Source organism: Trifolium pratense, linkage group LG2 (assembly GCF_020283565.1).
Source record: "Trifolium pratense cultivar HEN17-A07 linkage group LG2, ARS_RC_1.1, whole genome shotgun sequence".
Classification (NCBI taxonomy): Eukaryota; Viridiplantae; Streptophyta; class Magnoliopsida; order Fabales; family Fabaceae; genus Trifolium; species Trifolium pratense.
Window position 1 is genome coordinate 42,136,245 of NC_060060.1, and position 27,609 is coordinate 42,163,853.

Here is a 27,609-nt window from a genome sequence, read left to right on the forward strand (position 1 = left end):
TTTTATAGGTGGAGTTAAATTTAGGAGTTAAAACTAATTTTCAAAGTGTCGCAATGAACTTAGCTTAATTGATAAGGACATTGCATTATATATATAAAAACTTAGCTTAATTGGTAAGGACATTACATTATATATCCAAGGAGTGAAATTCAAACAAGACACTCCACTTATTCACCTTAAAAGTAAAATTTCTAACTACTAGGTTACTTGACCCAAAAAAATAGTTCTAAGGATATAAAATTTATTGATTTTGACATTTAGTTGCTCTCAAGTAAAATTGATTTTATCTTCAAAATTGATTTTAAGTTAGAACTAGAACTCGTAGCTATTGATTCTTGAATTAATTGAGCTCACTTTTAGGCAAAATAAATTCACTTAAAATCAATTAATGTCACAGAAAATCAAATATTGTCCCAGTTAAAACCAGTCATTTTATGTTATACCACCAATTTTAGACATCACATATTCACAGGCAAGGTTACAAAGTAAACGACAAGAACCATTCAAAGCTAGCTACTAGAGATTGTTGTTACAAATATGAACCCTTAACACGATACCTATGCCACAAAAATGCACGGAGTGTAACGTTATCATTTAAAAGTACAATACATAAAGACAAAGAAAAAAGAGAAAAGAGAATATGCCTCCCTCGTTTAGAGAAAAAAGTTAACAAGCTGGCACACTTCACTCATTTATGCGTACGTACCACACAAAAGATGAAATCCAAAACAGATCCTACCTTCCTCAACACAATGTCATTACATTACATATTAATCAAAAAAACAACTAAATCAAACAGATTAATATGTTAAAACATCATACACCATAATGAACTTGAAGTTAGGTCAATGGCATTTAACAAATGATGTAAGATAAGAATCCTTAACAACCAATATGTATTTTGCCTGATGTAAGCAGAGCATAAGTATAGGAAAAATCATTCACAACAGGACAAACAGAAATCACACCGCTCATCTAAAGGTTCACACAACTGACATCATGTATATCTCCTCCGAGGGCTCCTGGAGCGCCGCTGAGGTGCTCTGCAAAATGACAAAGTTGCAAATACTCAAATGCTAAACTCTGACAAATTTATACAATAAATGTCGAGAAAACATCCCTAAATTTTCCACCCATTTGAAGTTCTGACCAACTGTTTTAATTTACAATGGGGTGTTTGTATAAGGGGAAGAAGCTTAGCAATAGCATTTAGCATCTGCTTAGCGCAACTGAAAGGGGGAGAGGGGGCTTATAATAAACAAGTTGAAAGTTGGAATACAAATGTATAAATGCTAGTACAGGACAATACACCTTATCTTCATTTTTCAATCTATTGAAAAGGAGAAAACATAATATCCATTTTAATTTCTGATGAAGCCAATCAACAATGAAGTGGAATATGTTTTACAAACTTTTAAGAAGGTTGTCTATGTTGGCAAAAATAAATTCTACAATAGGACACCACATGTTTAAATATTTCAGGACCATAGTACAAAACAACAATGTAGAAATAGGTGTAGATCATTGGATTTAAACAGGGTGGTTGAAAGGAAGAAGTAGCTCATATGTTTTATGTGAAAAAACAATACTGCTCAAGATAATAACTATTAGACCAACAATATTGTATGGACGGAGTGTTGAACAATAAAAAACCAATGCGAACGTTAACCAAGTGTAGAAGGGATTCAAATGTTGTGTTGGATGTGTGGAAAGACTGGAATGGGTAGGATTAGGGATGATATCATTAGAGAGTTGAGTAGAACTTATTGTAGAAAAGATGGTAAAATCTCAAATTAGGTGATTTTGACATGTGCAGAGGAGGGATTAGGATCCTTTAAAGTTTTGAGTGCAATTCAAATTAGAGAATAAACCGAGTAATATCAACTGTTGATTAACAAAGGGCAATCCAATTGCTAGAGGCGGGAGAAGGCCAAGAAAAACTACTAACAACTTTCAAAACAGATCCAGATGCCAATGAATTGGTTATAAGCATGAAATATGATAACAAACCATATTGTGGTTTGATCCATGTAGCTAACCCCACCTTGTGGGATAAGACTCGGTTGTTGTAATAGGAAATATCAACTCAAATAAATGATGTAAAACTCAGACCAACACTGGATGGAACTTAGTTAAAGATTAATGTAGTGAAATAGCATACTACCCTGCTGACACAAAAACATACCTGGCATTCTTTCTTTTAACTGACTCGTTAATAGGTCCACTGCTGAAAGCCCAATCAACATAAATGGTTTGCGTAAGAAGCTCAGATCCATTCAGATTCTCTATTGCATTCCGAGCTTCCTCAGAACGCTCATATTCAATCAGTGCATAACCCTAAAAATAAAATCAAAACACTTATCAGTATAGAAACCAAAATCTTCACGTGATAGAGTGGCAGATACAAAAATGAGCAAGAGTTGCTGAATAAAGTTACAATAAAAGAAGAGACAATCTGCAGTTTCGGATGCTCATTTTGAAACATCAATCGATGCTGTATGAACATAGAAACAGAAGTGGCAGAAAATTTACCTACACAAGGATCAACCCTATTTACAAAATTACAAGCACTTTACAAAAGAGTCTTAATTTTTCTTAATAAAAAAATAAGATGAAATCAAAGCAGGGAAAGTGGCAAATAAGAGTTAAAGCGGCGTCATAAAAGTATAAAACGTAAAAGAAAAGACGATATAGCCTACACACAGTTACTAGTTAGGATTGTATATTTCTTCAACTACATCCAATAAAAATCAAGACTGCGTTAATTTATACATAAGAGTTAGAGCAACATAAATTTGAAAAGGAAAAAAAAAAATACTATAATGGAGTGCAGTTGGTGGTGGGTCATGTTATAAATAAAGTTTGTATCCATGAGAAACAAATCAACAACCAACTGCTCCCCCTAAGTAACAGCTTAGGGCCAATGATTTATTGTGTGCAGCGGAGCAGAATTCATGCCATGACTGTGACATGAAATGGAAAGTTAAGCCCACCTAACGATGAAATCATATGAGATGAAAACTTCTGTTAAGGTCAAATCATTCGGGAGTACCCTAGCTAGAACAAACTTTGGTGGCACTATAATTATCTCTCAACCCAACTCAGGATCATGGTTAACAGTGAACCCAATGGATATGAATTTCAAGTCTGTTTCACCATATCTACTTTGGATGAAATGAATCCCATCTTGAATCTCAGTTCACTATAATGATTCTCAATTCATTGCATAGCTTGCTTGTCATTTGATTTTTGATACATAACTTAAATCTTAAATTATTGACGTTCATATATGATATATCAGCTCTTAATTTTGCTATGCCACTTAGATGTATTTAAAAATGTAATTTTTATTGACCATGTATCTTATGATTCATAACAAGATTTGATTCACAATTCGGAAAATAATCACGATTTGATACCATGCTCCAATTTATAACTTAACTAAATACAATCCATGAAACTAGTCAATTTAATGAACGAGTTGTAATGCACAAGAATGATTATTATATAACAAAAACAACATAGTGAGTGAAAAATGAATGAAAGAGCATTAGTTACATACTTTGACAAAACCAGTACGGCGATCAAGATTCAAGTGAAGATTCTTAATCTCTCCATATTCACCAAAAGCATTTTGCAAATCATCATCTTGAGCTTCCTCATGAACACCAGTCACCAAAATAATCCATCCTTCAATAGCTACATAATCAAAATTCAACATTCACATCAATAATAACCTAAAATCAAAATCATAAAAAACAACAATTAAATTGAAAATTGGAGAAAACACTAACATCTCTGAGGTCCAGGACCACCCTCAGCAGTAAGAGTATCAAATTCAGAACCAGTGAGACGAGAGGTACGATTAGCGGCGGAATCAGAATCCTGACGGAAACCACGACCTTTGGTCTTTTTAGGAGCGGAGAGAGTTGAAGAAGCGGTTATGGCGGATTTGAGTTTGGGATGTGGAGGAGATGCATCGGCGTCAGGAGCATTATCTTCGTCCATCAAGTCATCATCCTCCGGCTCGAAATCCAAAGCTTCTCCGTCGGCGGCGCTCATCGTCGCTGAAAACGCAAAAAACGAAGCAAAATTAGGTTCGGTGATTATGTTGTGGCAAAATTGAAGAAATATTAGGTTAGGTTTTAGGCTAGGAGTTACGAACCTGGTGATGGAAGAATGAGAGAATGAGGAAGAAAGGGTTCAGCTAGGGTTCCAATTTCCGTTCGTTTGAATTACGATTTACAACGAGTGATAATAATCGTAATAAAGTAATTGAAAATATTCTACACTATTCGAATAATTCAAATTAATTTATAATTTCTGTGTCATTTTTTTTAAGTAAGAAAATCAATAAAAAAATTGGCCACCAATTTTAGGTTTTTGTTTTTTTTTTACGAACGAGGACCGAAGACCCAACAAGAAACTAAAAAATTGAATGAATATTTCTATGCATGTAAGTTATAGAAAAATCATCAAAATAAAATTACGGAGCTCACTAGGAGGAGTCTTCATTCTAACACAAATTGACGAATCTAATGAGATGCTAATGTTAGCAAGCCAATCATTACAACGATTATCCTCTCTCCAAGTATGACAAAACTTGACACGCCAATTCAAAGCCAACAATTTCAAATACACCACACTAATGAAGGAACCGCTCAGTTGAACTTGCAATTATCCGTAATCATATTAATCATAATTTTGAAGTCACTAATGAGTTGTGGAATACGCTCCCTCCAAGCCTAGATACATGCCCCACAACTCAGCGTAAAAGGCGCCACACACACACAGATCTTTTTAACGTAGCCTTTCACCTATCTCCCATTAGAGTTTCGAAAAAGACCGCCACAACCTGACGACTCTACATCTCCTTTGCAAGCACCGTCACAATTGAGGTTTATCCAACCTTTAGCGGTTTTTTTCCAGCCTATGTAGATTGTATACTTTATTTGAAGATCACTGTGAGGCAATTGGGTTGACCGCAAATCCATCTCTCTAGTAAAATTTTGTGTCGCCAAAATAGAATTATTTGACAGATGAAAATCATCTTTAAAAATAGATTTATTTCTCCACTTCCACAAGAACCAATAGGTGGTCATGAAGGTCCACCTTGTAATAATAGCCCCGAACTTGTTGATGTTATTGAAAAAAATTTAGATTCTATCTATGCTTAAAAACATAATATTATCTTCACTCGTAAGTATCTTGATTAAAATAATTATATATTTAAGTTGACTAAAAATTAAAAATAACGAATCTGTCTCCTGCGAACAAACTCATAACATCTTCAAATTCATCACTTCCTTACAACTAAATCAATTTTCACATAATTAAAATTAATAATAGTTTTAGAAGTTGCCACAATATGTAAATAGTGTTTTATATTTTGTATGCACCGGCCGTATGTAACAATAATATTATCTATATTTTATTAGTAAACTAACAATTGTAATTGATTGGTCTTCAAAAAAAAAAAAAAATTGTAATTGATTGATGGTGTAGAAAAACCATTGACATTGTTAGAATAAAGACTTTTTTTTTTGTCATATTTTAAATGAAAATTATTTTTGTGGTCCCTTAATTTAATTTCATACAACGATTTGATGATTTATTTCTTTTTTTACATCATTTTGGTCATTCACGTATGTTTAAATATGAATTTTCAAGCTTCAAAATTCAAATATATGTTTTCCTTTCAGGCATACCATATACTTAAACTAATTATCAGGCATAATGTATAAGAAATGAAAGAATTTCCATTGTAACTTCTCCATCAATATGTAGTAACAAGTTAACAACAAAGAACCCCAACGATCAATGATCATAATATACTTTTGCATCAATAATTGTTAACCATCTATCATACATATCTCATTCTTTTCCTTTATCAGGCTGTAGAAAATGCATGCCAAAATAGGGTTTCACAACGATAAACGCTCGAGTTTCATTGCGGATTCCCCTTCTTGACACTACGGAAAACATCTTGCATTAACCGTTCGTGCTCTCTTAGCATGTCATCAATATTTCCACCAGAAGACATCATCAACGGTCCGGAACAATGGATTCTATTTTTCTTAGGCACATAACCCTACATTCACAAAGAATCTCGTGTTAAAACTATAAAAATTACTATCTTCGTTGCTAAATATATATATATCTCATTTATGAAATAGGGAGAATTAAAAAAGTTGGCAGTAGTAGAGAAAGTTGATATTTACCGTTCCGGTTTCTTGGCCTGACATGCCTTGTTCCTTTTTAATAGAAGAATCTACTGCTACTTCATTCAATTGAGACCTTTGTGTCCTTAACTCAGGAATATTTTGTATAGATGATTCTGGTCTCTTATTGCATAACGAGGATGGTCCTGTTGTATTGCTGTGCGTCAATGCTGCTGAATTTGTATAGCCGTTGTGCATAGATATTCTACTTGGTTCACACTTATGGTTCGACTCATCGTCTTCTTGTGATTCATATCTAAGACGGGACATTCTAGTATTTGGCTTACCCTATCAATGTTAAAAGCAATCATGAGAGAGAGAGTTAAGCATAATTATTAATTATGCAGTAAATAGCATAATCACTATGGATATGTTTGTTTTCTTAAAATGTTACCCGCAAAGATAAATCTCCTCGAGCATTATAGTCCGGTGCTTCCAATGCTTTGGTATTTCCCGATCCTCTTAAAACAGTTCTTGGTCCGCATACTTTGACAGCTTCTATATTTTTTCTGATCATATCAACAAATAAAGAAAGCAATCATTTATAGAGAATCCTCAATCCTCAATCAGTATATTCAACATCTAGACATTTAAAATACCTTGCGGCTTCTTTATTTTGACGCTTTAGATCGAACTCCTTGCTTGGCGGAAACTTTGGTAAACGCGAAGGATCACAAGGCAAAGGATCCGTAGTGAAGAACTGAAAAATATCCAACATGAACATTAACAAGGTAAGATATTTATAACAATTACTACAAATAGAACACCATCAATCTAAAACAATCCATTATGGTGAGAGAGAGAAAAAGGATGTTGAGAAAGAATTACCTGACTCTGAAGGGCGAAAGTTGCAGTTCCTCGTTGTTCTGGTTCCATTGAAAGGAGCCTATCAACAAGTTCCAATGCAGTAGAAGGGAAGTCTTTAAATGTATCGGCTAGTTGTCGTTTATAAGCGTTTTGTGGTTTAAAACTTGTTGCATATGGAAGTTTTTTCCTTTGCCAATAGTCTTCAGATGGAGAACCACAAAGCTTAAAAATTTTGTGCATTTGTTCCACCTGCACAAATTGAATCATTGTCAAATATCACATTACCAAACTATATATTATTTCATATGAATGAATTTTTTCATTTTATGGACAAGTTCTAATATATAAAAATATAAGAATGATACATATTGGTTACTGAAAAAGTATATATACCTCTGTCCTTCCAGGCATGATAGGCTTGCCCATCAACAATTCAGCTAGAATGCAACCAGCACTCCACAAGTCAATTGTAGCACCATAGTCAGTAGCACCTAGTAAAAGTTCAGGGGCCCTATACCAAAGAGTCACGACACGACTTGTCAATGGCACCTTGCTATCAGGTTCATGGACAGTTGCTAGACCAAAATCTCCAATCTTTAGATTTCCGTCTTTATCAACTAGAAGATTAGAGCCCTTGATGTCACGATGCAACACACCCCTACTATGACAGTGTTCTAGCCCGGATAATAGTTGCTTCATGAAACATTTAATCTGCATAAACAACTTTATACCATGAAACTACAATACAAAGAGATTTTAGAGATATCTACAATGACATTGCATTTGAAGTTGAGGCTACATCACTAGTTACACTTCCCTACATTTTGTAGTAAAATCAATGTTTGCAACATAACCGCAACAACAACCACATTTTTGAACCATTATCAAATTTATTATATACCTGTGGTTCAGTGAACTTGACACCAGGTCTAGCTGCTAATCCAGCAAGGTCATGCTCCATATATTCAAAAACAAGGTACAAACTAGTTGATGTTCTAGATGTGACAAGACCTTCAAGTTTGAGGATGTTAGGATGGTCAAGTTGACGCAAAATATAGATTTCTCTTGCCATAAAACGGACACTTTCAACATCTCCACTTGAAAATCGAACTTTCTTCAAAGCCACATATTTACCAGTTTCAAGGTCAATAGCTTTGTGCACACTACTATACGCCCCTTGTCCAATCTGCATATACAACAATATTCACTTAAGTCTAAATAAATTATTTAGGCAAGTTATACATTCACGATCGATTAATAATGTAAAATTATTCAAAAATCTAACGATGATCAATGTCGGCTCTCATAAGTATAAGCTTACAAATCTTCTTGTTGCAGTGCCTGAGATAATGATCTAATCGGTTTTGGTTTGATAAAAACAACTCCTGCTTTTGTCAAACTAAACCGATTAGGTCATCATCTTAGTCGTGAAGACAAAGAAGACTGTAAGCTTCTACTTCTAGAAGATGACATCATCAATCGTCAATATTTTGGAGGACTTTCAAGTACTAGTGCATCGTGGACCACCTATCAACCATAGTAAAACTTGCCAACAATTAAAACTAAACATTTTGAAACAAAAAGAGAAAAGACAATATAAATAGAACTAACTTGGTCTAATTTTTCAAAAGAGTCCGCCCTTCTCGGAACCCAACCTTTGATAGCCTCTTTAGCAACCGAAGACAACCATATTGGCCACCCAGAATCAACATATTGTTCTCCTGAAAAATTTTGCACACTGAGTATTCTACTCATTAGTGGCTTTTTTTCACCTACACTAGAACTTACTGTCATACATCTATGATGTAGACTTTTTATAGCAACATCAAAGTGACTGCTTTTCTCTTCTTCTGCTCTAACCACTTGCGAAGGCGCCTTAGCCAAACGACGCACTGAGTTAGAACCATCCGAACCAACTCCAACCCCATTTAACTGTGTAGGAGCAACTATTTGCACTGAAGACTTATTCCACTCATTTCCTTTCCCATATTCTTCAACTTTGTCTTTGTTTGAGTATTTTGAGCAAATGCACCCCATTTTATTGTTATTAACACACCCTCCTCTCTAATTACAAAAGGGTACTTTTCAATTAATAGATAATTACCCTTTTGTAAAACTTAATCCTTGTTACAATTGTGTTTTTCTAGGGAACCCAAAAGCTCCCACCCTTATATTTCTTCCCAAAATCATGTAGCCATTAACAATGAAAATTTGTAAGGGGTGCCCTTTTATTTAGGGCAAAGATTGATACTAGTGAAAAATCCACCTTATAAGATCAATGTCGCAACAATGTAATATTTCAATATATATTAATTTCCAACAAAATATTCCAAAATTTGGAGATTATGAATTTGGCAAATAGGTCTCAAAATTCAATGGTTAATGCCACCAAATCCTCAAGAAGGACTCAAGCACAATCTGATGATAACAGATTTTTGAAAATCAAGGAACAATTAACTAAGGAAGATGATTAATTTACCTCTTAATTAAGAAAAAGATTGATAATTGAAATATTACAAATGGAAATTTCAAGAAATGAAGGATAATTGCAAAAATTGATTGACCTTTGAACAATGTGAAAGGGTGAAAAATGCTTGATTAGAATTTTCTGCAATTTACAAGATTTTTATTTACCCTCTTAATTGAATCAAAGGTAAAAAAAAATCAATTTTTTGGACAAAGTAATAGATTGTTGAATCTTGGAGAAGAAGCTAAAGATGGAAGAAAGAGGGACATAAATGGAAATTTTGTTAGAAAAAAACAGAAAATTTGATTATTATGATGTGATTTGGAAGAATCGTTGGAGGAAGATAAATTTTGGGGTGTGAGTGAAGTCAAGTGCTAAAATTACGTAGGACCATGTATTTTACATTAACAATACTTCATTATTACCTTGCACATCAAATAATTTGTTGGAATTTGAAACAGAAAACAGTATTCTTTTACACATCAAATAACAAGCTAAAATTGATGTATAGTGAAAATGTTATATTAACTTAACTGTGTGACAAAATAAAATTTGAATACTGACAGAAAAATATGCAAAAATTAACTTTCTTTTATTTGATTTAAATTTTAAATACTAATAATTTTATGTTAAAAGTCGCACAAAGATATAACTTTACAATATATTTATAAAGTAATACCAGAACTAACTAAAATTCGTTGAATCATATGTTATTAAATCTTTAAAATGTCTAGTAATATGCGTATATTAAGAGTCATAGATGGCGAGTTTATGGTACGCAAGTGAAACAAGTCTTTCACATGCATACATTTATTTTTAACATATAGTGTTGCAACAATTGAAATGTTAATAAAACATATGTGCAGGTGTCCCCTCCCCATGGATGTAGTGTAGGCAGAGATCAAAGAGAATTCATGCAGCTTGCTAGCTGGAAAATCCAAACCAAATTCCAAACGTCACAACAAGGGCTCTTTACACCTACACGTGTGATCAAATCTCTTTTACAATTGCATGTATGTAATAATAGCAATAGCAATAGTATAGTAGTGTGTTGAGCTAAATCACTATATAGTACATTATTATTTTCTCTCTTATCTTACTAGCTCTTCCATCATACCTTAACTCAGTTATGGATTTTCTGAATTTCTTGCTTAATTTGTTTGTCCCTCCAGCAAGTTTAATCATGTTAGCTTTCTCATGGCCATCACTTTGTTTCCTTAATGCTTGTGAGTGGCTATATAATCATATATATGGTGAGGATATGGATAGTAAAGTTGTCATCATCACTGGAGCATCTTCTGCCATTGGAGAGGCAAGTTTGGATTGACTTATACGAGCTTATTTACTTACTGAGATAAGCACTTGTGAGACTGTTTGAATAAACTAGTTTATAGGACAAATTATTAGGCCATTCACCATTTATATCCATGTCCCAAGTTCAATAGTGTTGGATGTGATATGGTGTGTTAAGAAGTCGCACATTGGTTTATGATTTTAACTTATTTCCAATAGCTTGTTTATAGAAAACAATTTGACTTTATTGTTTATAGAAAACAATTTGACTTTATTTTAACTTTTGTTATAGAAATAGCTTATACATAATCACGTTTATAATAAGCACTTAATTAAGTTGTTTATTCAAATAGGCCTTAATACTTTAATATCCCACTATTCTTTTTGTTCGGCCTCTCTAAAAGTTGCTAAAATGTTTGTGTTAAAGTTTTTTTTTTTTCATGTGTATGGTTTGGAAATTATTAATGCAGCAAATTGCATATGAGTATGCAATAAGGAGAGCAAATTTAATGTTGGTGGCACGCAGAGAGCATAGGCTAAAGGGAATTGCTGAGAATGCAAGGCGACTGGGTGCAAGACATGTCATCATTATGGCAGCAGATGTTGTTAAGGAAGATGATTGTAGAAGATTTGTTAATGAAACCATTCATGTATTCGGTCGTGGTAAGATTCGTCTGAATTGACTTATTTGAACTTAGTTATGTGAGACTGTTTGCAAGACCTTATTAAAACAATTTGTGCCATCTCCATAAGTTGTTTCCAGCTTATTTTTATAAGCTCTCCATAAGCTGTTTTCAACTTTGTTTGTTTATATGAGTGCAGTAGATCACCTTGTAAATACAGTAAGTTTGGGACACACATTCTACTTTGAAGAAGTTACAGACACCTCAGTTTTCCCAGTTCTCTTGGTAAGAATTCGAATTTGTAACTTCACCAATTCAATGAAAATTAAAAGATATAGATTGTTAAGGTTGAGAAGCTAACTGTGGTCTTTCAGGATATTAATTTTTGGGGAAATGTTTATCCAACGTTAGTGGCTCTTCCTTACCTTCACCAAAGCAATGGTCGCGTTATTATCAACGCGTCTGTTGAAAGTTGGTTACCTTTGCCAAGGATGAGTTTGTTTGGTGTAAGTATATATTGGTTTATGGATGTTTCTTTTAGTTTCTTCAAACTAATTAAGTTGTTTTTGTTAATTTAACTTTGAGGTTCTATTGGTTTATGATTCTCTGTATATTTTCTGTGCATGTAATGTAAATAGGCTGCAAAGGCAGCACTAATAAACTTCTATGAGACGCTGCGATTTGAATTGAGAGATGAGGTGGGAGTAACCATAGCAACACATGGTTGGATTGGAAGCGAAATGACGAGAGGCAAGTTCATGCTAGAGGAAGGTGCTGATATGCAATGGAAGGAAGAAAGAGAAGTAAGTCCTTTGCTACATGTTGCTTTTGCACTTGCATATAAAAGTTATAGTCAAGTGGAGGAGTGGACATGATTTTTTTTTTTTATTAGTAGAAATTGAACTCGGTACCTTGAAATTTACAACACTCACACACACCGCGCACCAACCACTTGCGCTACACCCCGATGGTTCAAAGTGAGTACATACTAATTTGATTTGTGATGATTGATTAATGAATTTAGATGCATGTGAGTGGTGAAGCAGTAGAGGAGTTTGCAAGATTAATTGTAAGTGGGGCATGTAAAGGAGATGCATATGTGAAGTTTCCAAGTTGGTATGATGTATTCTTGCTATATAGGGTTTTTGCTCCAAATGTTCTCAATTGGGCATTTAGGCTTCTTATTTCCCCACAAGGGACAAGAAGAATTTCTTCTTATATAGGGACAGGAAGATCCCTAGATAATGTCACTGGAGGTATTGGTTCTCCTAGTCACACAGGCATGGTTCCCCTTACATTCTCTGGCCCATTGAGTCATCAAATGCAACAAAAGATGGATTGAATTGAATGAAGACATCTTCATTTGTGTTAGATGCTTATGCTTATGTTTTACTTGTGTATTAAGTAATGTTTCATTCTTGCTAGAATCATGTTTTGTGGACCTATAATGTCATGTAATCAGTTTTCAGAGTTGTGTTAAAATTGAGAGTAAACTTGTGCTGATTACCGAAAATCTCTTTTTGTATGAACCAAATCCTCTGCCTGAGAATGGATGAATAGTTTTTCTAATTGCTTGTGCCATTTTCTTAACTTATTTATACTAGTTAGTGTTTTTGTCAAAATGTAAAGTTTCTCATTGTTTTTTTTTTATCGAACCAACACGGAACAAGTTTTTTTTTTTTTTTTAACGGCACCAACACCGAACAAGTCACCGTCTATTGAGACCGAATAGGATCGTGGTTTCTTTTTCTTACAACAAATAAAATGATTAAAATCTAAAGATTTAATGAGATCTATGGTGACCACCTACAATATTTGATCACTTTATAATTTTGAAGTTAAAAGTTAACGAAAAAGACCGATTTAACTAACAAAATTAAGGGATATAAACGGAACATTTATTAATTAAGAGACGAAAATAAAACCAATAATTTAATTAAGGACCAAAATAGAACTTTATAAACACAACCGAACTGGAAACATCACAGCCATTGAAGCTAACAACATTGTTGCTAGTTGAGCCATAATTTAAAGATGAACTAAGAAAATTACTAAGCCACAATATATAAGAGTGTTCCAAACCACATTAGAGTGTTCTGAATATTGATGGAAAGCAAGAGTTTGAATTTGGCAAATCTATTGCAATCTTGCATAACCAACAAATCTCTATTATCCGCCAAAATCATCCATGCTAGATTATTCCGTTTCACCCTTTTCTCAGACACTTTCCTCTCAAACCACCTCATTGAACTCTACTCTAAGTGCAATGAAATCACTTCTGCACACAACGTGTTCGACAAAATTCCCCACAAAAACATTTTTTCCTATAACGCCATTTTGTCGGCTTATTGCAAATCAAACAACTTGCAAAATGCCTGTCGTTTATTCCTTCAAATGCCTGAAAGAAACACGGTTTCGTTGAACACCATAATCACCACCATGGTTCGAAATGGATATGAACGACAGGCATTGGAAACTTATGATTCAATGATGATACATGATTCAGTTAAACCTTCCCATATAACATTTGCTACTGTTTTTAGTGCTTGTGGTGCTTTATTAGATGCACATTGTGGTAGGAGAAATCATGGGTTGGTGATCAAGGTTGGTCTTGATGGTAATATTTATGTGGGTAATGCACTTTTGTGTATGTATTCTAAGTGTGGCTTAAATGGCGATGCTTTTCGTGTTTTTGAGGATGTTCATGAACCTAACGAGGTTACTTTTACTACAATGATGGGTGGGCTATCGCAAACAAACCAAGTTAAAGAAGCTTTGGAATTGTTTAGACTCATGTTGAGAAAAGGGATTCGTGTTGATTCTGTTTCGTTGTCCACCATATTGGGTATATGTGCAAAAGGAGCATCTTTCAGTGTCTGTGATGATAGTCGTGGTTTATTGACTAATGGACAGGGAAAACAGATTCATAATCTCGCAATTAAACTTGGTCTTGAGAGAGACCTTCATTTGAGCAATTCTTTGCTTGATATGTATGCTAAAACTGGGGACATGGATTGTGCTGAAAAGGTTTTTGTTAATATGGATAAGCACAGTATTGTTTCTTGGAATATAATGATATCTGGGTATGGGAACAAATGCAACAGTGAGAAAGCTGTTGAGTATTTTCAGAGGATGCAATGTTGCGGATATGAACCAGATGATGTTACTTATATTAATATCCTCACAGCTTGTGTTAAATCTGGGGATGTTAAAGTCGGGCGTCGAATATTTGACTGCATGCCGCGCCCGAGTTTGATTTCATGGAATGCCATACTTTCGGGGTATAGCCAGAGTGAAGATCATGGAGAGGCAGTTGAACTGTTTAGAAAGATGCAGTTTCAATGGCAGCATCCTGATAGGACTACTTTGGCCATTATTCTCAGTTCATGTGCTGAGTTGGGACTTCTTGAGGCTGGAAAACAAGTTCATGCAGTTTCGCAAAAGCTTGGATTTTATGATGATGTGTATGTTGCCAGTAGCCTTATTAATGTGTACTCGAAATGTGGGAAAATGGAATTGTCTGAGCATGTATTCAGTAAACTGTCTGAACTAGATGTTGTTTGTTGGAACTCAATGATAGCTGGGTTCTCAATCAATTCTCTTGAACAAGATGCTTTGGCTTTTTTTAAACGGATGAGACAATTTGGCTTCTCTCCTTCCAAGTTTTCTTTTACCACCATAGCAAGCTCTTGTGCGAAACTTTCCTCTTTGTTTCAAGGACAACAAATCCATGCTCAGATCGTAAAAGATGGTTATGTAGATAATGTATTTGTGGGTAGTTCTCTCGTAGAAATGTACTGTAAATGTGGGGATGTAGGTGCAGCCAGATCTTACTTCGATATCATGCCTGGTAAAAATATTGTTACTTGGAATGAAATGATACACGGTTATGCGCAAAATGGTTATGGTCATGAGGCTGTGTGTCTTTATAAGGATATGATTTCATCTGGCGAAAAACCTGATGATATTACTTTTATTGCTGTTTTAACTGCTTGTAGCCACTCGGCATTGGTCGAAGAAGGGGTCGATATATTTAATGCAATGCTACAAAAATTCGAAGTGGTGCCAAAGTTGGATCATTATACATGCATCATAGATTGTCTAGGCCGAGCAGGAAGATTTCATGAAGTAGAAGTCATTCTAGATACCATGCCGTATAAAGATGACACAATTGTATGGGAGGTTGTGTTAAGCTCATGCCGTGTTCATGCTAACTTGAGCTTGGGAAAAAGAGCAGCTGAGGAACTCTATCGACTGGACCCACAAAATTCTGCACCTTACGTGCTTCTTGCCAACATGTATTCTTCTATGGGAAGATGGGATGATGCACAAGTTGTTAGAGTTCTGATGAGTGATAACCAGGTAAATAAGGATCCTGGTTATAGCCGGAGTGAATTCAAGTATGATGTACAAAGCATTGTGTAAAACAAACAATGGCTTTTATTGCTTGGAGATAAACTCAATTCTATAAGATCTCATTAATTTCTCCAAATGGTGCTCTCAAACCACTCCACAGGTAGATTTTTATACTGTTCTTAATTGCTATATCTCCTTGAAGATGTTTGATAATTCTCCCGACGACACTTTGGCAACTATAGGTGGAAGTCCAACTTATTGGATTGCTTACTAAACTGGAGTTCCATGTCATCTATATCACGGTAGTTGCAGCGTCAATTGTTTGAGCTGAACAGGGGCAGTTTCATGAATTAGAAGTCATTCTAGATTGTGTTGCGATCATGCTGTATTCATGCTAACTTGAGCTTAGCAAAAAGAGAAAATGAGCAACTCTATCAACTGGAGTCACATAATTTTGCACCTTATGTGCTTCTTGGCTACATGTATTCTTGATCATATAATTATGAGATAATAAATATTTTTCAATCTCATTGTTCCGAAGACAATAATTATGAACACAGAGCAGGAACGAGAAGAGACTAATTTATGGAGGACTAGCATTGGTTCAGATATGTGGAGAATGCTACTTAGGCAATAATGAATTTGTTTTTTTGAAGAAGCTAAATCAGCCCACCAAAATTGGCACCAGAGGACTAGTATAGGCTCAGATATGTGGAGAATGCTACTTAGGCAATAATGAGTTTGTTACGAAAAGATTTAAAATTTCTATCGTTTTTATTTTCTTTATTCAAACTTTATAATTTATTTATGTAATAAATAAAAAAGTTAGAATTTTTCAACAAAAATAAAAGCTAGAATTTATTTATCATATTTTTTATTCACTTTTGATGTATTTGATCAAATTTTAGACAAAACACATCAATATTTTTTTTACCGATAATTTCTTTGGTTAAGATTTTGACCAATATTTTCTAAAAACATTTTTTTTTTCTTTTTTGACCAATATAAACAATTTTTTATTTGATATGGATAAGTTTGATCAAAATGATAATTAATAAAAAGGAAGGTGGTAGGTTTATTTTTGCCTATATATATCAAGGTTCTAAGACAAAGAAAAAACATTGTGAAAAGAAAAAACAATTTGAAGTTAGAGATATGGAGGGAAGTATGCAATGTAATGCTAACTATGTTCCTCTCACTCCAATCAGCTTCTTGGAGCGTTCTGCCATTGTTTATGGTGACAAGCTCTCTTTGGTTTTTGGCAATGACAAATACACATGGTCTCAAACACATCAACGATGCATCAAACTTGCTTCTTCCATTTCTCAACTTGGTGTTTCTCATCATGATGTGGTACGTTTTTATTTCTATCTATTTTTCATTGTCAACACTCAATAATATTTAATGTTTAATTTGTATAATGTTTTTCATATTTTTATTCCGCTTTAATTCCTTGATATTCAAGGTTTGCTTGATGAGTACAAACCAATATCAATTGAGTTATATTATATTACTTGCAGCCAAGAACTTCCATATAAATGAAAATGAAAATGTATCTAATTCATCTGTCACATAATAAAGTTATTGATTAATTTGATTCAATTCATCTTTTTAATGATAAAGAGTGATCCAATCCATCCACTTGACACAAAAAGTTTGATAAAATAAAATGTTAAGAAGTTTGCTGATCCAATCCATCTTTTTAGGTAAAAGTACCAATGAATCACTTTTTCTGATGAAATATAATGGATCACTTTTTTTTAATTAAAAAATGAAATTTTGTTTTTTTGACTAATAATTAACTTTTATATAATTTTTTTCTATTTATTTCCAAAATTAATTATTTTTATTAAATAAAAATACAATATCATGTTTGACCAAACGGAAAAATATGATACCTCAAACCAACCACCAGCCATGAACGCCGCTAGGCACCACCCTGGCGACCAAGTGTAGTTGTCGCGTCTTCCGCAGGCCACCACTTCTTACAACATTTCAATAGTTTTATTTTCAAAATAATAAATAGCTTTTTAAATAATAACAATTATTATTTTGATCCATCCATTACAATTTCAATATATCTATTTTGCCACACCCTACCCATGTAAGTAGCCTAGTGATCCCTCGGTTGGATTTAAAAAATTATTAATTAAAGTGACACTGATAACCATTTTACTTATTATACGATATTGATGTCGAATATAACATCTCATGTCAACTTATTTATGCAGGTTGCTGTGTTGGCCCATAATACTCCAGCAACATATGAGCTACATTTTGGTGTTCCAATGTCAGGGGCTATTCTCTGCACTCTCAATACTCACACAGACTCATCAATGGTTTCATTATTATTAAAGCATTGTGATGCCAAAATTCTTTTTGTTGATCATCAACTACTTGATATTGCAAAGGGAGCCCTTGATATCCTGTCAAAATCATCCACTAAGCTTGCCACTTTGGTCTTAATTTTAGAGTCTGATGCTCAAAACAGCAACACTTATGTTTCTCCTGAAACATTGATCTATGAGAATCTTATAGCTGAAGGAAAACTTGATTTTGAGGTGAAGAAACCAAAAGATGAATTTGATACAATTTCAATTAGTTACACTTCTGGAACCACAGCAACTCCAAAAGGTGTAATCTATAGTCATAGAGGTGCTTATCTTAATGCTTTGTCTACAGTTATTATCAATGAGATGATATCTTCATCTGTGTATTTATGGTGTGTTCCAATGTTTCATTGCAATGGTTGGTGTGTCCCATGGAGTATGGCTGCTCAAGGTGGCACAAATATATGCCTAAGAAGTTTAACTGCTAAAAGTATATTTGAAGATGTTTTTAAGCACAAAGTAACTCATATGGGAGGTGCACCAACAATTCTAAACATGATAATAAATGCACCACTTGAATTTAGAAAGCCGATTCCGTGGAAGGTTCAAGTTATGACAGGCGGTGCTCCACCACCGCCTGGCGTGTTTGCTAAGATGGAGGAATTAGGATTTTATGTAACTCATGCATATGGTATGACTGAAACTTATGGTCCTGCATCAATTTGCACATGGAAACCAGAATGGAGTTGTTTGCCTCAAGACGTGCAGGCGAAATTGAAGGCGCGTCAAGGAGTACTTCATGTTGGAATGGAGGGACTTGATATAAAAGATCCTGTCACAATGAAAAGTGTACCGGCTGATGCGAAAACCATCGGTGAGATTATGTTTAGGGGAAACAATGTGATGAAAGGATATCTAAATGATTTGAAAGGAACAAAAAATGCTTTTAAAGATGGATGGTATAAGACAGGTGACTTGGGAGTCAAGCATCCTGATGGTTACATAGAAGTTAAGGATCGGTCAAAGGATATAATCATCTTCGGCGAAGACATCTACATTAGCACAATTGAGTTGGAAAGTGTGATTTATAATCACCCTGCTGTTTTTGAGGTTGCTGTTGTGGGGAGACCTGATGAATATTGGGGAGAGACACCTTGTGCATTTGTGAAGCTTAAGGAAGGGTACAATGCTACAGAAGAAGAGATAATGCAACTGTGTCAAAAGAGTTTGCCTCATGTTATGGCTCCACAAACTGTTGTGTTTGGTGATTTACCAAAGACACCAACTGGTAAGACACAAAAATATGTGTTAAGGGAGAAGACAAAGGCTATGGGAAGCTTATCAAAAATCAAATGCATTTCTAAAGAAACATTCTTCAATGTTAAGTGATTTCATGTCGGTACTTTTCAGATGTATCTGAGACTTGATTTAACTAGCAAATGCTTAGTTAATTTAGTTATTCTAGCTTGGGTTCTGGTCTAGTTCCCTCAAACAATGTTGAATTTTTCTTTTTATTTAATAATATTTTCAATAATTTGTACTTCACATTATTTGTTGTTGTTATTAGAATTAAACTTTTCTCTTATAAATCTCCAACCAACAACATAATTAATAGTAGCGGACTAATGATTTGGTGTTGCAGTAGGGTTTCAAAGGGTGTTCGAGAGGAGTAGCTGGACAGGGCACCACAATTTTATGGGACCAATTTTTTTCCACTTGGTGTTTGTTTATGTGTGTGCGCGCGTACGACGTGTGTGCGTGTGTACAATCGTGTGTGCGTGCGTTAAAATAAATAAATTAAATAAATATTAAATTAAATTTTAAAATAAACTTAGACTCTTATGATCTTGATAGTAAAATTTATTTGAAGAATTAAAAGTTACTAGAGAGATTTTAACAATTGAAAGTATAATCTTTAACTTTTCTTTCACATTATATATTTTTATATGACTTATAAAATAAATGGGGTACCAAAATTATAACTTGTACGGAGCATCCAAAATCTCATGGACGACTCTGATCCAAGGCATCACACTTCCCAGCTTTTGATATCAGTGGGACATAAAAATAAAACTTGAAACAAACGGAATAGAGGGAGAGAATTTGTTAAACACTATGTTTTTATTCACAAAATTGATATGTTACAACAGTGATGATACTTAATAATTAAGCAAACAAATTCTTATGGATTAAGCTAATCAAAAACAAACGGTGGAGAGGGGTTTGGGTAATATATTATAGGTCTGGGTTCGATTCTCAGCTCATTAGCCAAGATATTTTTCCAATGTTTGGAAACAAATGAGGCAGAGAAGAACAATATTCAATGACTAGATGTCTAAGATTTTGTAAGCAAGCCAAGCGATTAATTGAAAAAATGTTCGCAACGATTCAACTTTTTTTGAAGACACCCTCATTGATTGATAACAAGTCGTCAGAGTGAACACTTATGTGTGGTGTGTGCTTTTTGACAAACTAGTCATGTTTGCATCCTCCAAATACAAACATTCTTGCCCCGTTAATGATTGAGCAAGATCATGCATTTTGAATGAAATGTCACCAGAATCTTCATACATCTTAATGTCTTGAAAGAATGATTTTTGGCACAGTTGATTCCAAATCATGTTGCCAACAACTTCAACCTCCAAATTTTTACGAGATGAAATAAATCCATGAGCCATCCAAAGATGAATCAATTCTTCCTTCGAGATTTTACACGGCACCCAAAACTCAGGGACAACTCTGTAGTATTGTAATTCGTATATCTTTTTCAATAAAAACAATAGAAAAATGACAATTGTTTTCTTAAACTAACTCAAAGGTCGGACCACTTCACCCGTCCCTACCCCACTTTTTTAACAGGTTAAATGAAACGAATCAAGAGATTGAGGTTAAAATGTCAACTTTGTCTGCCAAAAATAGAGGCAAGTTAATCTACCAAAAAAAAAAGAGGCAAGTTAAATGAGCATGCCCGGAGACTTAATTCGTTTTGTCACCCCTATAAAAAATGACTTATAATTCATCAAACCTCCCTGCTCCATTCACACAATATATGATGAATGCAAATAATATGAAAAATTAAGATTAAAAAATTGAATGAAAAGAGAATAATAAATAGTTGAAAGCATAATAAGTAGATGAACGCAAATAGGGGACATTACACTGTTAGATCTCTCTTTTTGTGTGCAGGGATGACAACGGGCGTCCATGAGTGCGAGTTTGACACTTACTAAACCCACACCCGAAATTATCACCCAAACCCAAACCCAAATCCAAAGGCTGTTCGGGTGGCAAAACAACACCCACGCCCACACCCATTGGGTTCAAGTTTTTTCCACCCAAACCAAAACCCGCAGCACATTTGAAAATAATTTGCAAATTTAAGAAATTAAATTCCAACATAGACTTTGAATTAAATTACAACTAAAATTAAGGTCTTCCAAGGAAATTCAAACATAGACTTTCAAGAAATTACAACATAGACTTTCAAGAAATTAAATTACAACTAAAATTTATGGTCTTCCAAGGAAATTGAGGGAGACTATGGGGGTAATTAGGTAATTATAAAATATTTCGGGTGGATGTATGAGTTTCGGGTGTGGGTTTGACTGATACCAAACCCACACCCATATTATCGGATGTCACCCGAACCCAAACCCAAACCCAGTCAAATCGGGTTTCGCCCGTTGACTTGGGTTTGAGTTCGGGTGGGTCTCTCGGGTTTGAGTTTTTTTGCCATCCCTATTTGTGTGGCTGCCCTATTTGTGTGGCTGCTTCTATATGTTGTGTGGTGGCTTCTAGTTTGTACTACTACTACTACTCTTCATCCTTTCAAAGTAAATGTTCTTTGGAGAGTGTTAATTTGTACAATAAGAGTCGGGTTAGGGACGACAATTTGACCCATCCCCAGAGGGTATCCGCAAAAATTACCCACAACGGGTAGAGTAAAAACCCGCATTTTGGGTACGGGCACGGGTATGAGTAATTACCCACAAAAATGAACGGGTATGGGTGCGGGTACGGGTACCTTAGTACCCACCCCGCCCCATACCCGCATAATATATATTTATTTATTTTATATATATTAGTATATTATAATATATGTAAATCAATTTAAAACGATACAACTCTACTAAACTATTACATATTTTTATTAAAAATGTTTATTTATAACATAATATAAAAAAAATGTGAATATTTAACATAAATATGAAATTTAACATATGATTAGTAATAATTTTGTTTATAATTTTCATTAGTCAATATTAAAATCTTTAATTTTTTTTAATTCTATTAAAATTATATGATATTTTATAATTAATCAATTTATTTTTAGTAAAAATGCGGGTAACGGGTATGGGTATGTACCCATAGGGTATGGGGACGGGGGCAAAAGTTGTTATCCACGCGGGTATGGGGATGGGTACGGGTATTTTTTCAATCCGCGAGTATGGGGATGGGTACTATAGTACCCTACCCATACCCTACTCATTGTCATCCCTAAGTCAGGTACAATGATATTTGATGTGTTGATGAGTTGGTTAATGAGTGTGAAAGAGTTTAATTACGGCGATATTTCATATTTAAATAAATGCGCATAAATAAAAGATTTGAAATTTAAATTTCTCTCTTTTTTAATAATGGCTACAATAACTATCAATTATATTAAACTTATAAAATTGATAGTTATAAACTTACAAAAAGTTCAAGTGAGTTAAAGGTTAAGTAGCAGGAGCTCAATGGTTCAAGTCATATCTGGTCAGAGATGTATTTTTTTGATATTTTTAGGCGTGTGAAAATTTCTGTGAAGAAAGAGGCATCAATGAACTTCTTGACTGACCCACAAGAAGGGAGATCGACAATTCGTCCAACAGATGTTCTGGTGTATGAATAGGTATGTGGGAACACATGCTTGTGTGGATTTGATTGAAGTTTCTTCACTTGTGAGACTGAAGATTGGAGATTTTACGGTGGGACGAGCAACCCTAAAAGTTATTTTTAAGCAAAATGGTCAAACATAAAAAAACGTGCTCCGACAATCAACACGCTTGTATATCATTTGCATTCGATATTTTTGACTTTCTAATACCAGAGGTTGTAAACCTTAGTTCAAAAAATCATACATAATAATGTTGTGTCGTCTATGTTTATATATAAAAAAAATTATCGGCACAAGTTGTCTGTTGTGTTAATATAGTGCTCAATTATGGATGGCTGGATGTTATCATCTACCCAGGAGCCATGTTTTACTTGGACCACCATAGCCTCCCTCACAGTCACTCGCCATCTCTGTTGTTATATCTATCTATATCTATGATCATCACTCTCTCCATTCATATCATTGCCATTTAAAAAAACAAAAAGTCTTCATACATATCATCATCAAGTTTCTCAGACAAAACATCAAACACTTAGTAGGTGGAAATGGAGGGTACTATCCAGTGCACAGCCAACTACGTTCCTCTCACTCCGATCACCTTCTTGGAACGTTCCGCCATAGTTTACCGTCACAACATCTCTATCATCTACAACGATGTCACCTTCACATGGTCTCAGACTCATCAACGATGCATCAAACTCGCTTCTTCCATTTCTCAACTCGGTGTTTCTCCTCGTGATGTGGTTCGTTTCTATTTGTACCAAATTGAAATTCTTAATTCTTTAATTCTAGTCATCTTTCTATTGAATTTCAATTTATTTATTTATTTTTTAATTATTGATATTTGATTGTACTAGTTTGTTCTTTTCAATTGTGTTTCATCTGTTAAAAAATAAGGACCGGACAGAACAACTACTGTTGTATTCCTGGGTGTCAAAGGATTGGACAAAAGTTGAAATTTTGTCTTTCACTTTAGTTAACCACAAGATAACTTTTGTTCCAAGTATAAGTCATCTAAAATGCTAAAATAACTTTTTATCTACCAAACATTGGACAAGACAAAAAGTTGTTCGGTATCTTAAAAGTTTGTCTTGTAATGTTTTGTCGGGTACTTATCTTTTGTAGATCAAACAACAAAGTCTTTCCGATAGTTTGTAACTTGACATGAAACATGACAGTATAAATTCTGCGCTTCAAAAGAAAAAAAAACTATAAATTCTGATTATAATTTGATCTGAAATGCTTTGTTGATGATTTGTGGTTTTTGTGAATTTGAACTAATTTGAGCAGGTTGCTGTGTTGGCTCCAAATATTCCAGCCATGTATGAGTTGCATTTTGCTGTTCCAATGTCAGGGGCTGTTCTATGTACGCTGAATACTCGTCACGATTCATCGATGGTTTCGTTATTGTTAAAGCATTCCGACGCCAAGATCCTATTTGTAGATCATGAATTACTTGATATTGCTAAGGGAGCACTTCAAATCCTGTCAGAATCAACAAACAAGCTTCCAATTTTGGTCTTAATTTTGGAGTGTGATGCTCATTCATCATCACACAACAACAGTTCAATGTCTCCGGGAACATTGATATACGAGAATCTTGTATCTGATGGGAGACTTGAATTTGAAGTGAAAAGACCGAAAGACGAATGGGATCCAATTTCGCTTAATTACACTTCTGGGACAACATCAAGTCCCAAAGGTGTAATATATAGCCACAGAGGTGCATATCTGAATGCTCTATCTACACTTCTTCTCAATGAGATCACATCTATGCCGGTGTATTTATGGTGTGTTCCCATGTTTCATTGCAACGGATGGTGTCTCCCTTGGAGTATTGCTGCTCAAGGTGGTACCAATGTTTGCCAAAGAAGTGTAACAGCTAAAGGAATATTTGATAATATTTATAAGCACAAAGTTACGCACATGGGAGGTGCACCAACAGTTCTGAACATGTTGATAAATTCGCCACCTGAAATCAGAAAGCCACTTCCAGGGAAGGTGGCAGTGATGACAGGAGGTGCTCCACCACCACCGGCTGTGTTTTTTAGGATGGAAGAACTAGGATTTGATGTAACTCATTCGTATGGCTTGACAGAAACTTATGGCCCTGGATCAATTTGCACAAAGAAGCCAGAATGGGGTAGTTTGTCTCAAGATGAGCAGGCGAAGTTGAAGGCGCTTCAAGGAGTACAGCATGTTGGAATGGAAGGACTTGACATAAAGGATCCTGTAACAATGAAGAGTGTACCGGCCGATGCGAAAACCATGGGTGAGGTGATGTTTAGGGGAAACACTGTGATGAGTGGATATCTAAAGGATTTGAAAGCAACAGAAGATGCGTTTAAAGGTGGATGGTTTAGGACCGGTGACTTGGGAGTAAAGCATTCTAACGGTTATATTGAACTTAAGGATCGGTCGAAGGATATTATCATCTCCGGGGGAGAAAACATTAGCACAATTGAGTTGGAAGGTGTGATTTATAGTCATCCAGCAGTTGTTGAGGCTGCTGTTGTTGGAAGACCTGATGAATATTGGGGAGAGACGCCTTGTGCATTTGTGAAGTTGAAGGAAGGGTACAATGCTACGGAAGAAGAGATAATACAATTTTGTCAAAAGCGCTTGCCTCGTTTTATGGCTCCAAAAACTGTCGTGTTTGCTGATTTGCCAAAGACATCAACCGGCAAGACACAGAAATATATTTTGAAAGAGAAGGCAAAGGCTATGGGAAGTTTGTCTAAGAAAAAGAACACTAGCCGATTGTAATGCATTTCTAATGAATAGAAAATTGAATGTAATAGTAATATTCTTCGATGTCATGTGATTTTTTTTATAGCAGAAAACGATGTCATGTGATTATTCATATGTAAGATTGATTTTTCGATTAAAGAAAACTTCAATTGTACTGACTTGAACTTCTTTCTTTTCTCTAGTGAGTTCAACTTGTAGAACACTGTTGAATAATAAACAAACTGTTATTCTCTGGTAGCCCTGCTAAAGAAATGGACTAGACTGCTAAATTGATCTTTCAATGCATATTATCTTCCCCTTAATCTTTCAATTTTTTTCATATACAACTATTGAGTAATTTGAGTTCATAACTTTCTACTAAAAGATTAAAATAATTTTAATGATAAATTTTAAAAGATTAAAATAGTAACACCTCAACTTTTAGTCTTTAGAAGAGTTGTACTTGTTGGATAAGGGAAGGTTTCCAAATTGTAAATCATCCAAGTTTGTGAGGATACTGTTGATTGATTTATCAGTTGGCCAATTTCCTTATTAGGACGAGTTTTTTGAGTGGTCTGATAGATGAATGAAAATGATGGGTGCAAATTTCTCCACCAGAAGTTATTATATTTTGGCTAGGTTCTCATGCAGTAGATCCACCACATGTGTAATATAAGCAATTGTGAATTACCTCAAGTGCTATTATTGGTAGTGTATGGCCATAAAAATAGAGTAATCTTTTATGACGAATGATGAGTTAAGAATGGTAAGATGATTTTTTATTTTATTTAATTAATATATATATGACAATGATAGGTTTCTGTAAATGATATAAATTCACAATTTTGGCAATTGGCATGTATGCATCTTTCTTTATTGCTGTTGCAAATTTTTGACATTTCCTTTATAATTGGACAATTCCTAACTCAAAAATTGATGTGTTGCATTCCTTCTCTTTGTTTCTTGGGAATAAGATTTTAAGAGTTACATTTGGTTGGATAGCTCAACTAGTTAAGTATCTGATCCAAGTACGGTATGTATGAGTTTTATAAACTCCGGTGTATCGAGTTTGATTTTTACTCATGAAAAAAAACTACTAATGTATACATATGTACCTAAATCTAAAGATAATCTTCAATGGAAATGTTCAAGTCCTCTTGTTGGCTAGAAAACTGAGTAACTCCTTGCAAATTCAAGTCATCACCATCCAAACCTTCCCACCAAAACACATCATCAGCAACAACATTATGCACCTGCTGATTCTCATTCATGTGATGATGAGTACTTTCATTGATCATCGTTGTTTCTCTTGCGATGTTTCGCGCATCAACATCCATAGCAATGTCTGAAGCAACCTTCTGAACAGACCTCGGAGACATCAAATGATCTCTCTGTTGAATACAATAAGAAGACAAAATCTCAGGAAAATTGAGTTTGTCCAAAGTAGAAGGTCTCTTTAAACAATAAACAGCTACATCGTGCGCCACCGCAGCCGCCTCCCGTGTAGCATAAGTTCCCAACCATAAACGCTCTTGACTCCCCGGAACTCGAATCTCAGACACCCATTTCCCCCATTTTCGACGCCGAACTCCCTTTAATTTCTTGTCATTTCCATGACTTGTGCTTGATGAACTTGAACCAATCCAATTCATGTATATAATATATATAACTGTACAAAGAAAATTCTATTGAAGTTTATGGATATTTGAATTTTGATGAATATTGTGAGGGAAGAGGGTGCTTATATAGGTTGAAGATTTTGAGAGTCAAAAGGGTTATAGGCAAGGCAAGGTGGAGGAAAGGGTGGACCATAGAAATAAAGTCAATATATTCAAAGGTCAAAGTGAATAAAAAAATAATATTTTTTTAAACAAAGAATAAATGGTTTTGTGATTCATGAATAAGA

At 34.6% G+C, this 27,609-nt stretch overlaps 7 protein-coding genes across 8 annotated transcripts; 4 read left to right on the plus strand and 3 right to left on the minus strand.

Annotated features, from left to right (window-relative positions):
* Positions 1 to 717: 717 nt before the first annotated feature.
* On the minus strand, positions 718 to 4,307 carry LOC123908069 (RNA-binding protein Y14). Its single transcript, XM_045958575.1, has 5 exons — positions 4,166 to 4,307; positions 3,795 to 4,067; positions 3,563 to 3,699; positions 2,186 to 2,337; positions 718 to 1,043 (listed from the first exon to the last, which is right to left on the minus strand). The coding sequence occupies exons 2-5, from the start codon at positions 4,060 to 4,062 to the stop codon at positions 998 to 1,000; spliced, it is 603 nt and encodes a 200-aa protein (XP_045814531.1). The 5' UTR covers positions 4,063 to 4,067; positions 4,166 to 4,307; the 3' UTR covers positions 718 to 997.
* A 1,405-nt stretch (positions 4,308 to 5,712) lies between these two features.
* LOC123908068 (probable serine/threonine-protein kinase At1g09600) lies at positions 5,713 to 9,813 on the minus strand. The gene is made up of 8 exons (XM_045958574.1): positions 8,640 to 9,813; positions 7,930 to 8,214; positions 7,422 to 7,739; positions 7,050 to 7,277; positions 6,821 to 6,921; positions 6,616 to 6,730; positions 6,222 to 6,509; positions 5,713 to 6,091 (listed from the first exon to the last, which is right to left on the minus strand). The coding sequence occupies exons 1-8, from the start codon at positions 9,063 to 9,065 to the stop codon at positions 5,948 to 5,950; spliced, it is 1,905 nt and encodes a 634-aa protein (XP_045814530.1). The 5' UTR covers positions 9,066 to 9,813; the 3' UTR covers positions 5,713 to 5,947.
* An 811-nt stretch (positions 9,814 to 10,624) lies between these two features.
* Positions 10,625 to 12,970, plus strand: LOC123908070 (11-beta-hydroxysteroid dehydrogenase B). The gene is made up of 6 exons (XM_045958576.1): positions 10,625 to 10,807; positions 11,259 to 11,451; positions 11,611 to 11,696; positions 11,786 to 11,917; positions 12,050 to 12,214; positions 12,436 to 12,970. Exons 1-6 carry the CDS (start codon positions 10,625 to 10,627, stop codon positions 12,751 to 12,753), a joined length of 1,077 nt encoding a protein of 358 aa, XP_045814532.1. The 3' UTR covers positions 12,754 to 12,970.
* A 391-nt stretch (positions 12,971 to 13,361) lies between these two features.
* LOC123908071 (pentatricopeptide repeat-containing protein At4g20770) lies at positions 13,362 to 16,632 on the plus strand. The gene is made up of 2 exons (XM_045958577.1): positions 13,362 to 15,927; positions 16,010 to 16,632. Exon 1 carries the CDS (start codon positions 13,518 to 13,520, stop codon positions 15,834 to 15,836), a length of 2,319 nt encoding a protein of 772 aa, XP_045814533.1. The 5' UTR covers positions 13,362 to 13,517; the 3' UTR covers positions 15,837 to 15,927; positions 16,010 to 16,632.
* A 290-nt stretch (positions 16,633 to 16,922) lies between these two features.
* On the plus strand, positions 16,923 to 19,486 carry LOC123904724 (butanoate--CoA ligase AAE1-like). The gene is made up of 2 exons (XM_045954352.1): positions 16,923 to 17,120; positions 17,999 to 19,486. The coding sequence occupies exons 1-2, from the start codon at positions 16,923 to 16,925 to the stop codon at positions 19,484 to 19,486; spliced, it is 1,686 nt and encodes a 561-aa protein (XP_045810308.1).
* Positions 19,487 to 23,272: 3,786 nt separating this feature from the next.
* On the plus strand, positions 23,273 to 26,440 carry LOC123908072 (butanoate--CoA ligase AAE1-like). 2 transcript variants are annotated; one of them, XM_045958579.1, is made up of 3 exons: positions 23,338 to 23,716; positions 24,264 to 25,744; positions 26,311 to 26,440. In XM_045958579.1, the coding sequence occupies exons 1-2, from the start codon at positions 23,519 to 23,521 to the stop codon at positions 25,737 to 25,739; spliced, it is 1,674 nt and encodes a 557-aa protein (XP_045814535.1). In that variant the 5' UTR covers positions 23,338 to 23,518; the 3' UTR covers positions 25,740 to 25,744; positions 26,311 to 26,440. The 2 variants fall into 2 exon arrangements, with proteins under 2 accessions (XP_045814534.1, XP_045814535.1); XM_045958578.1 differs by lacking the exon at positions 26,311 to 26,440 and having other exon boundaries at positions 23,273 to 23,716; positions 24,264 to 26,009.
* Positions 26,441 to 26,553: 113 nt separating this feature from the next.
* LOC123908073 (ethylene-responsive transcription factor ERF020-like) lies at positions 26,554 to 27,609 on the minus strand. The gene has a single exon (XM_045958580.1). The coding sequence runs from the start codon at positions 27,353 to 27,355 to the stop codon at positions 26,825 to 26,827; it is 531 nt and encodes a 176-aa protein (XP_045814536.1). The 5' UTR covers positions 27,356 to 27,609; the 3' UTR covers positions 26,554 to 26,824.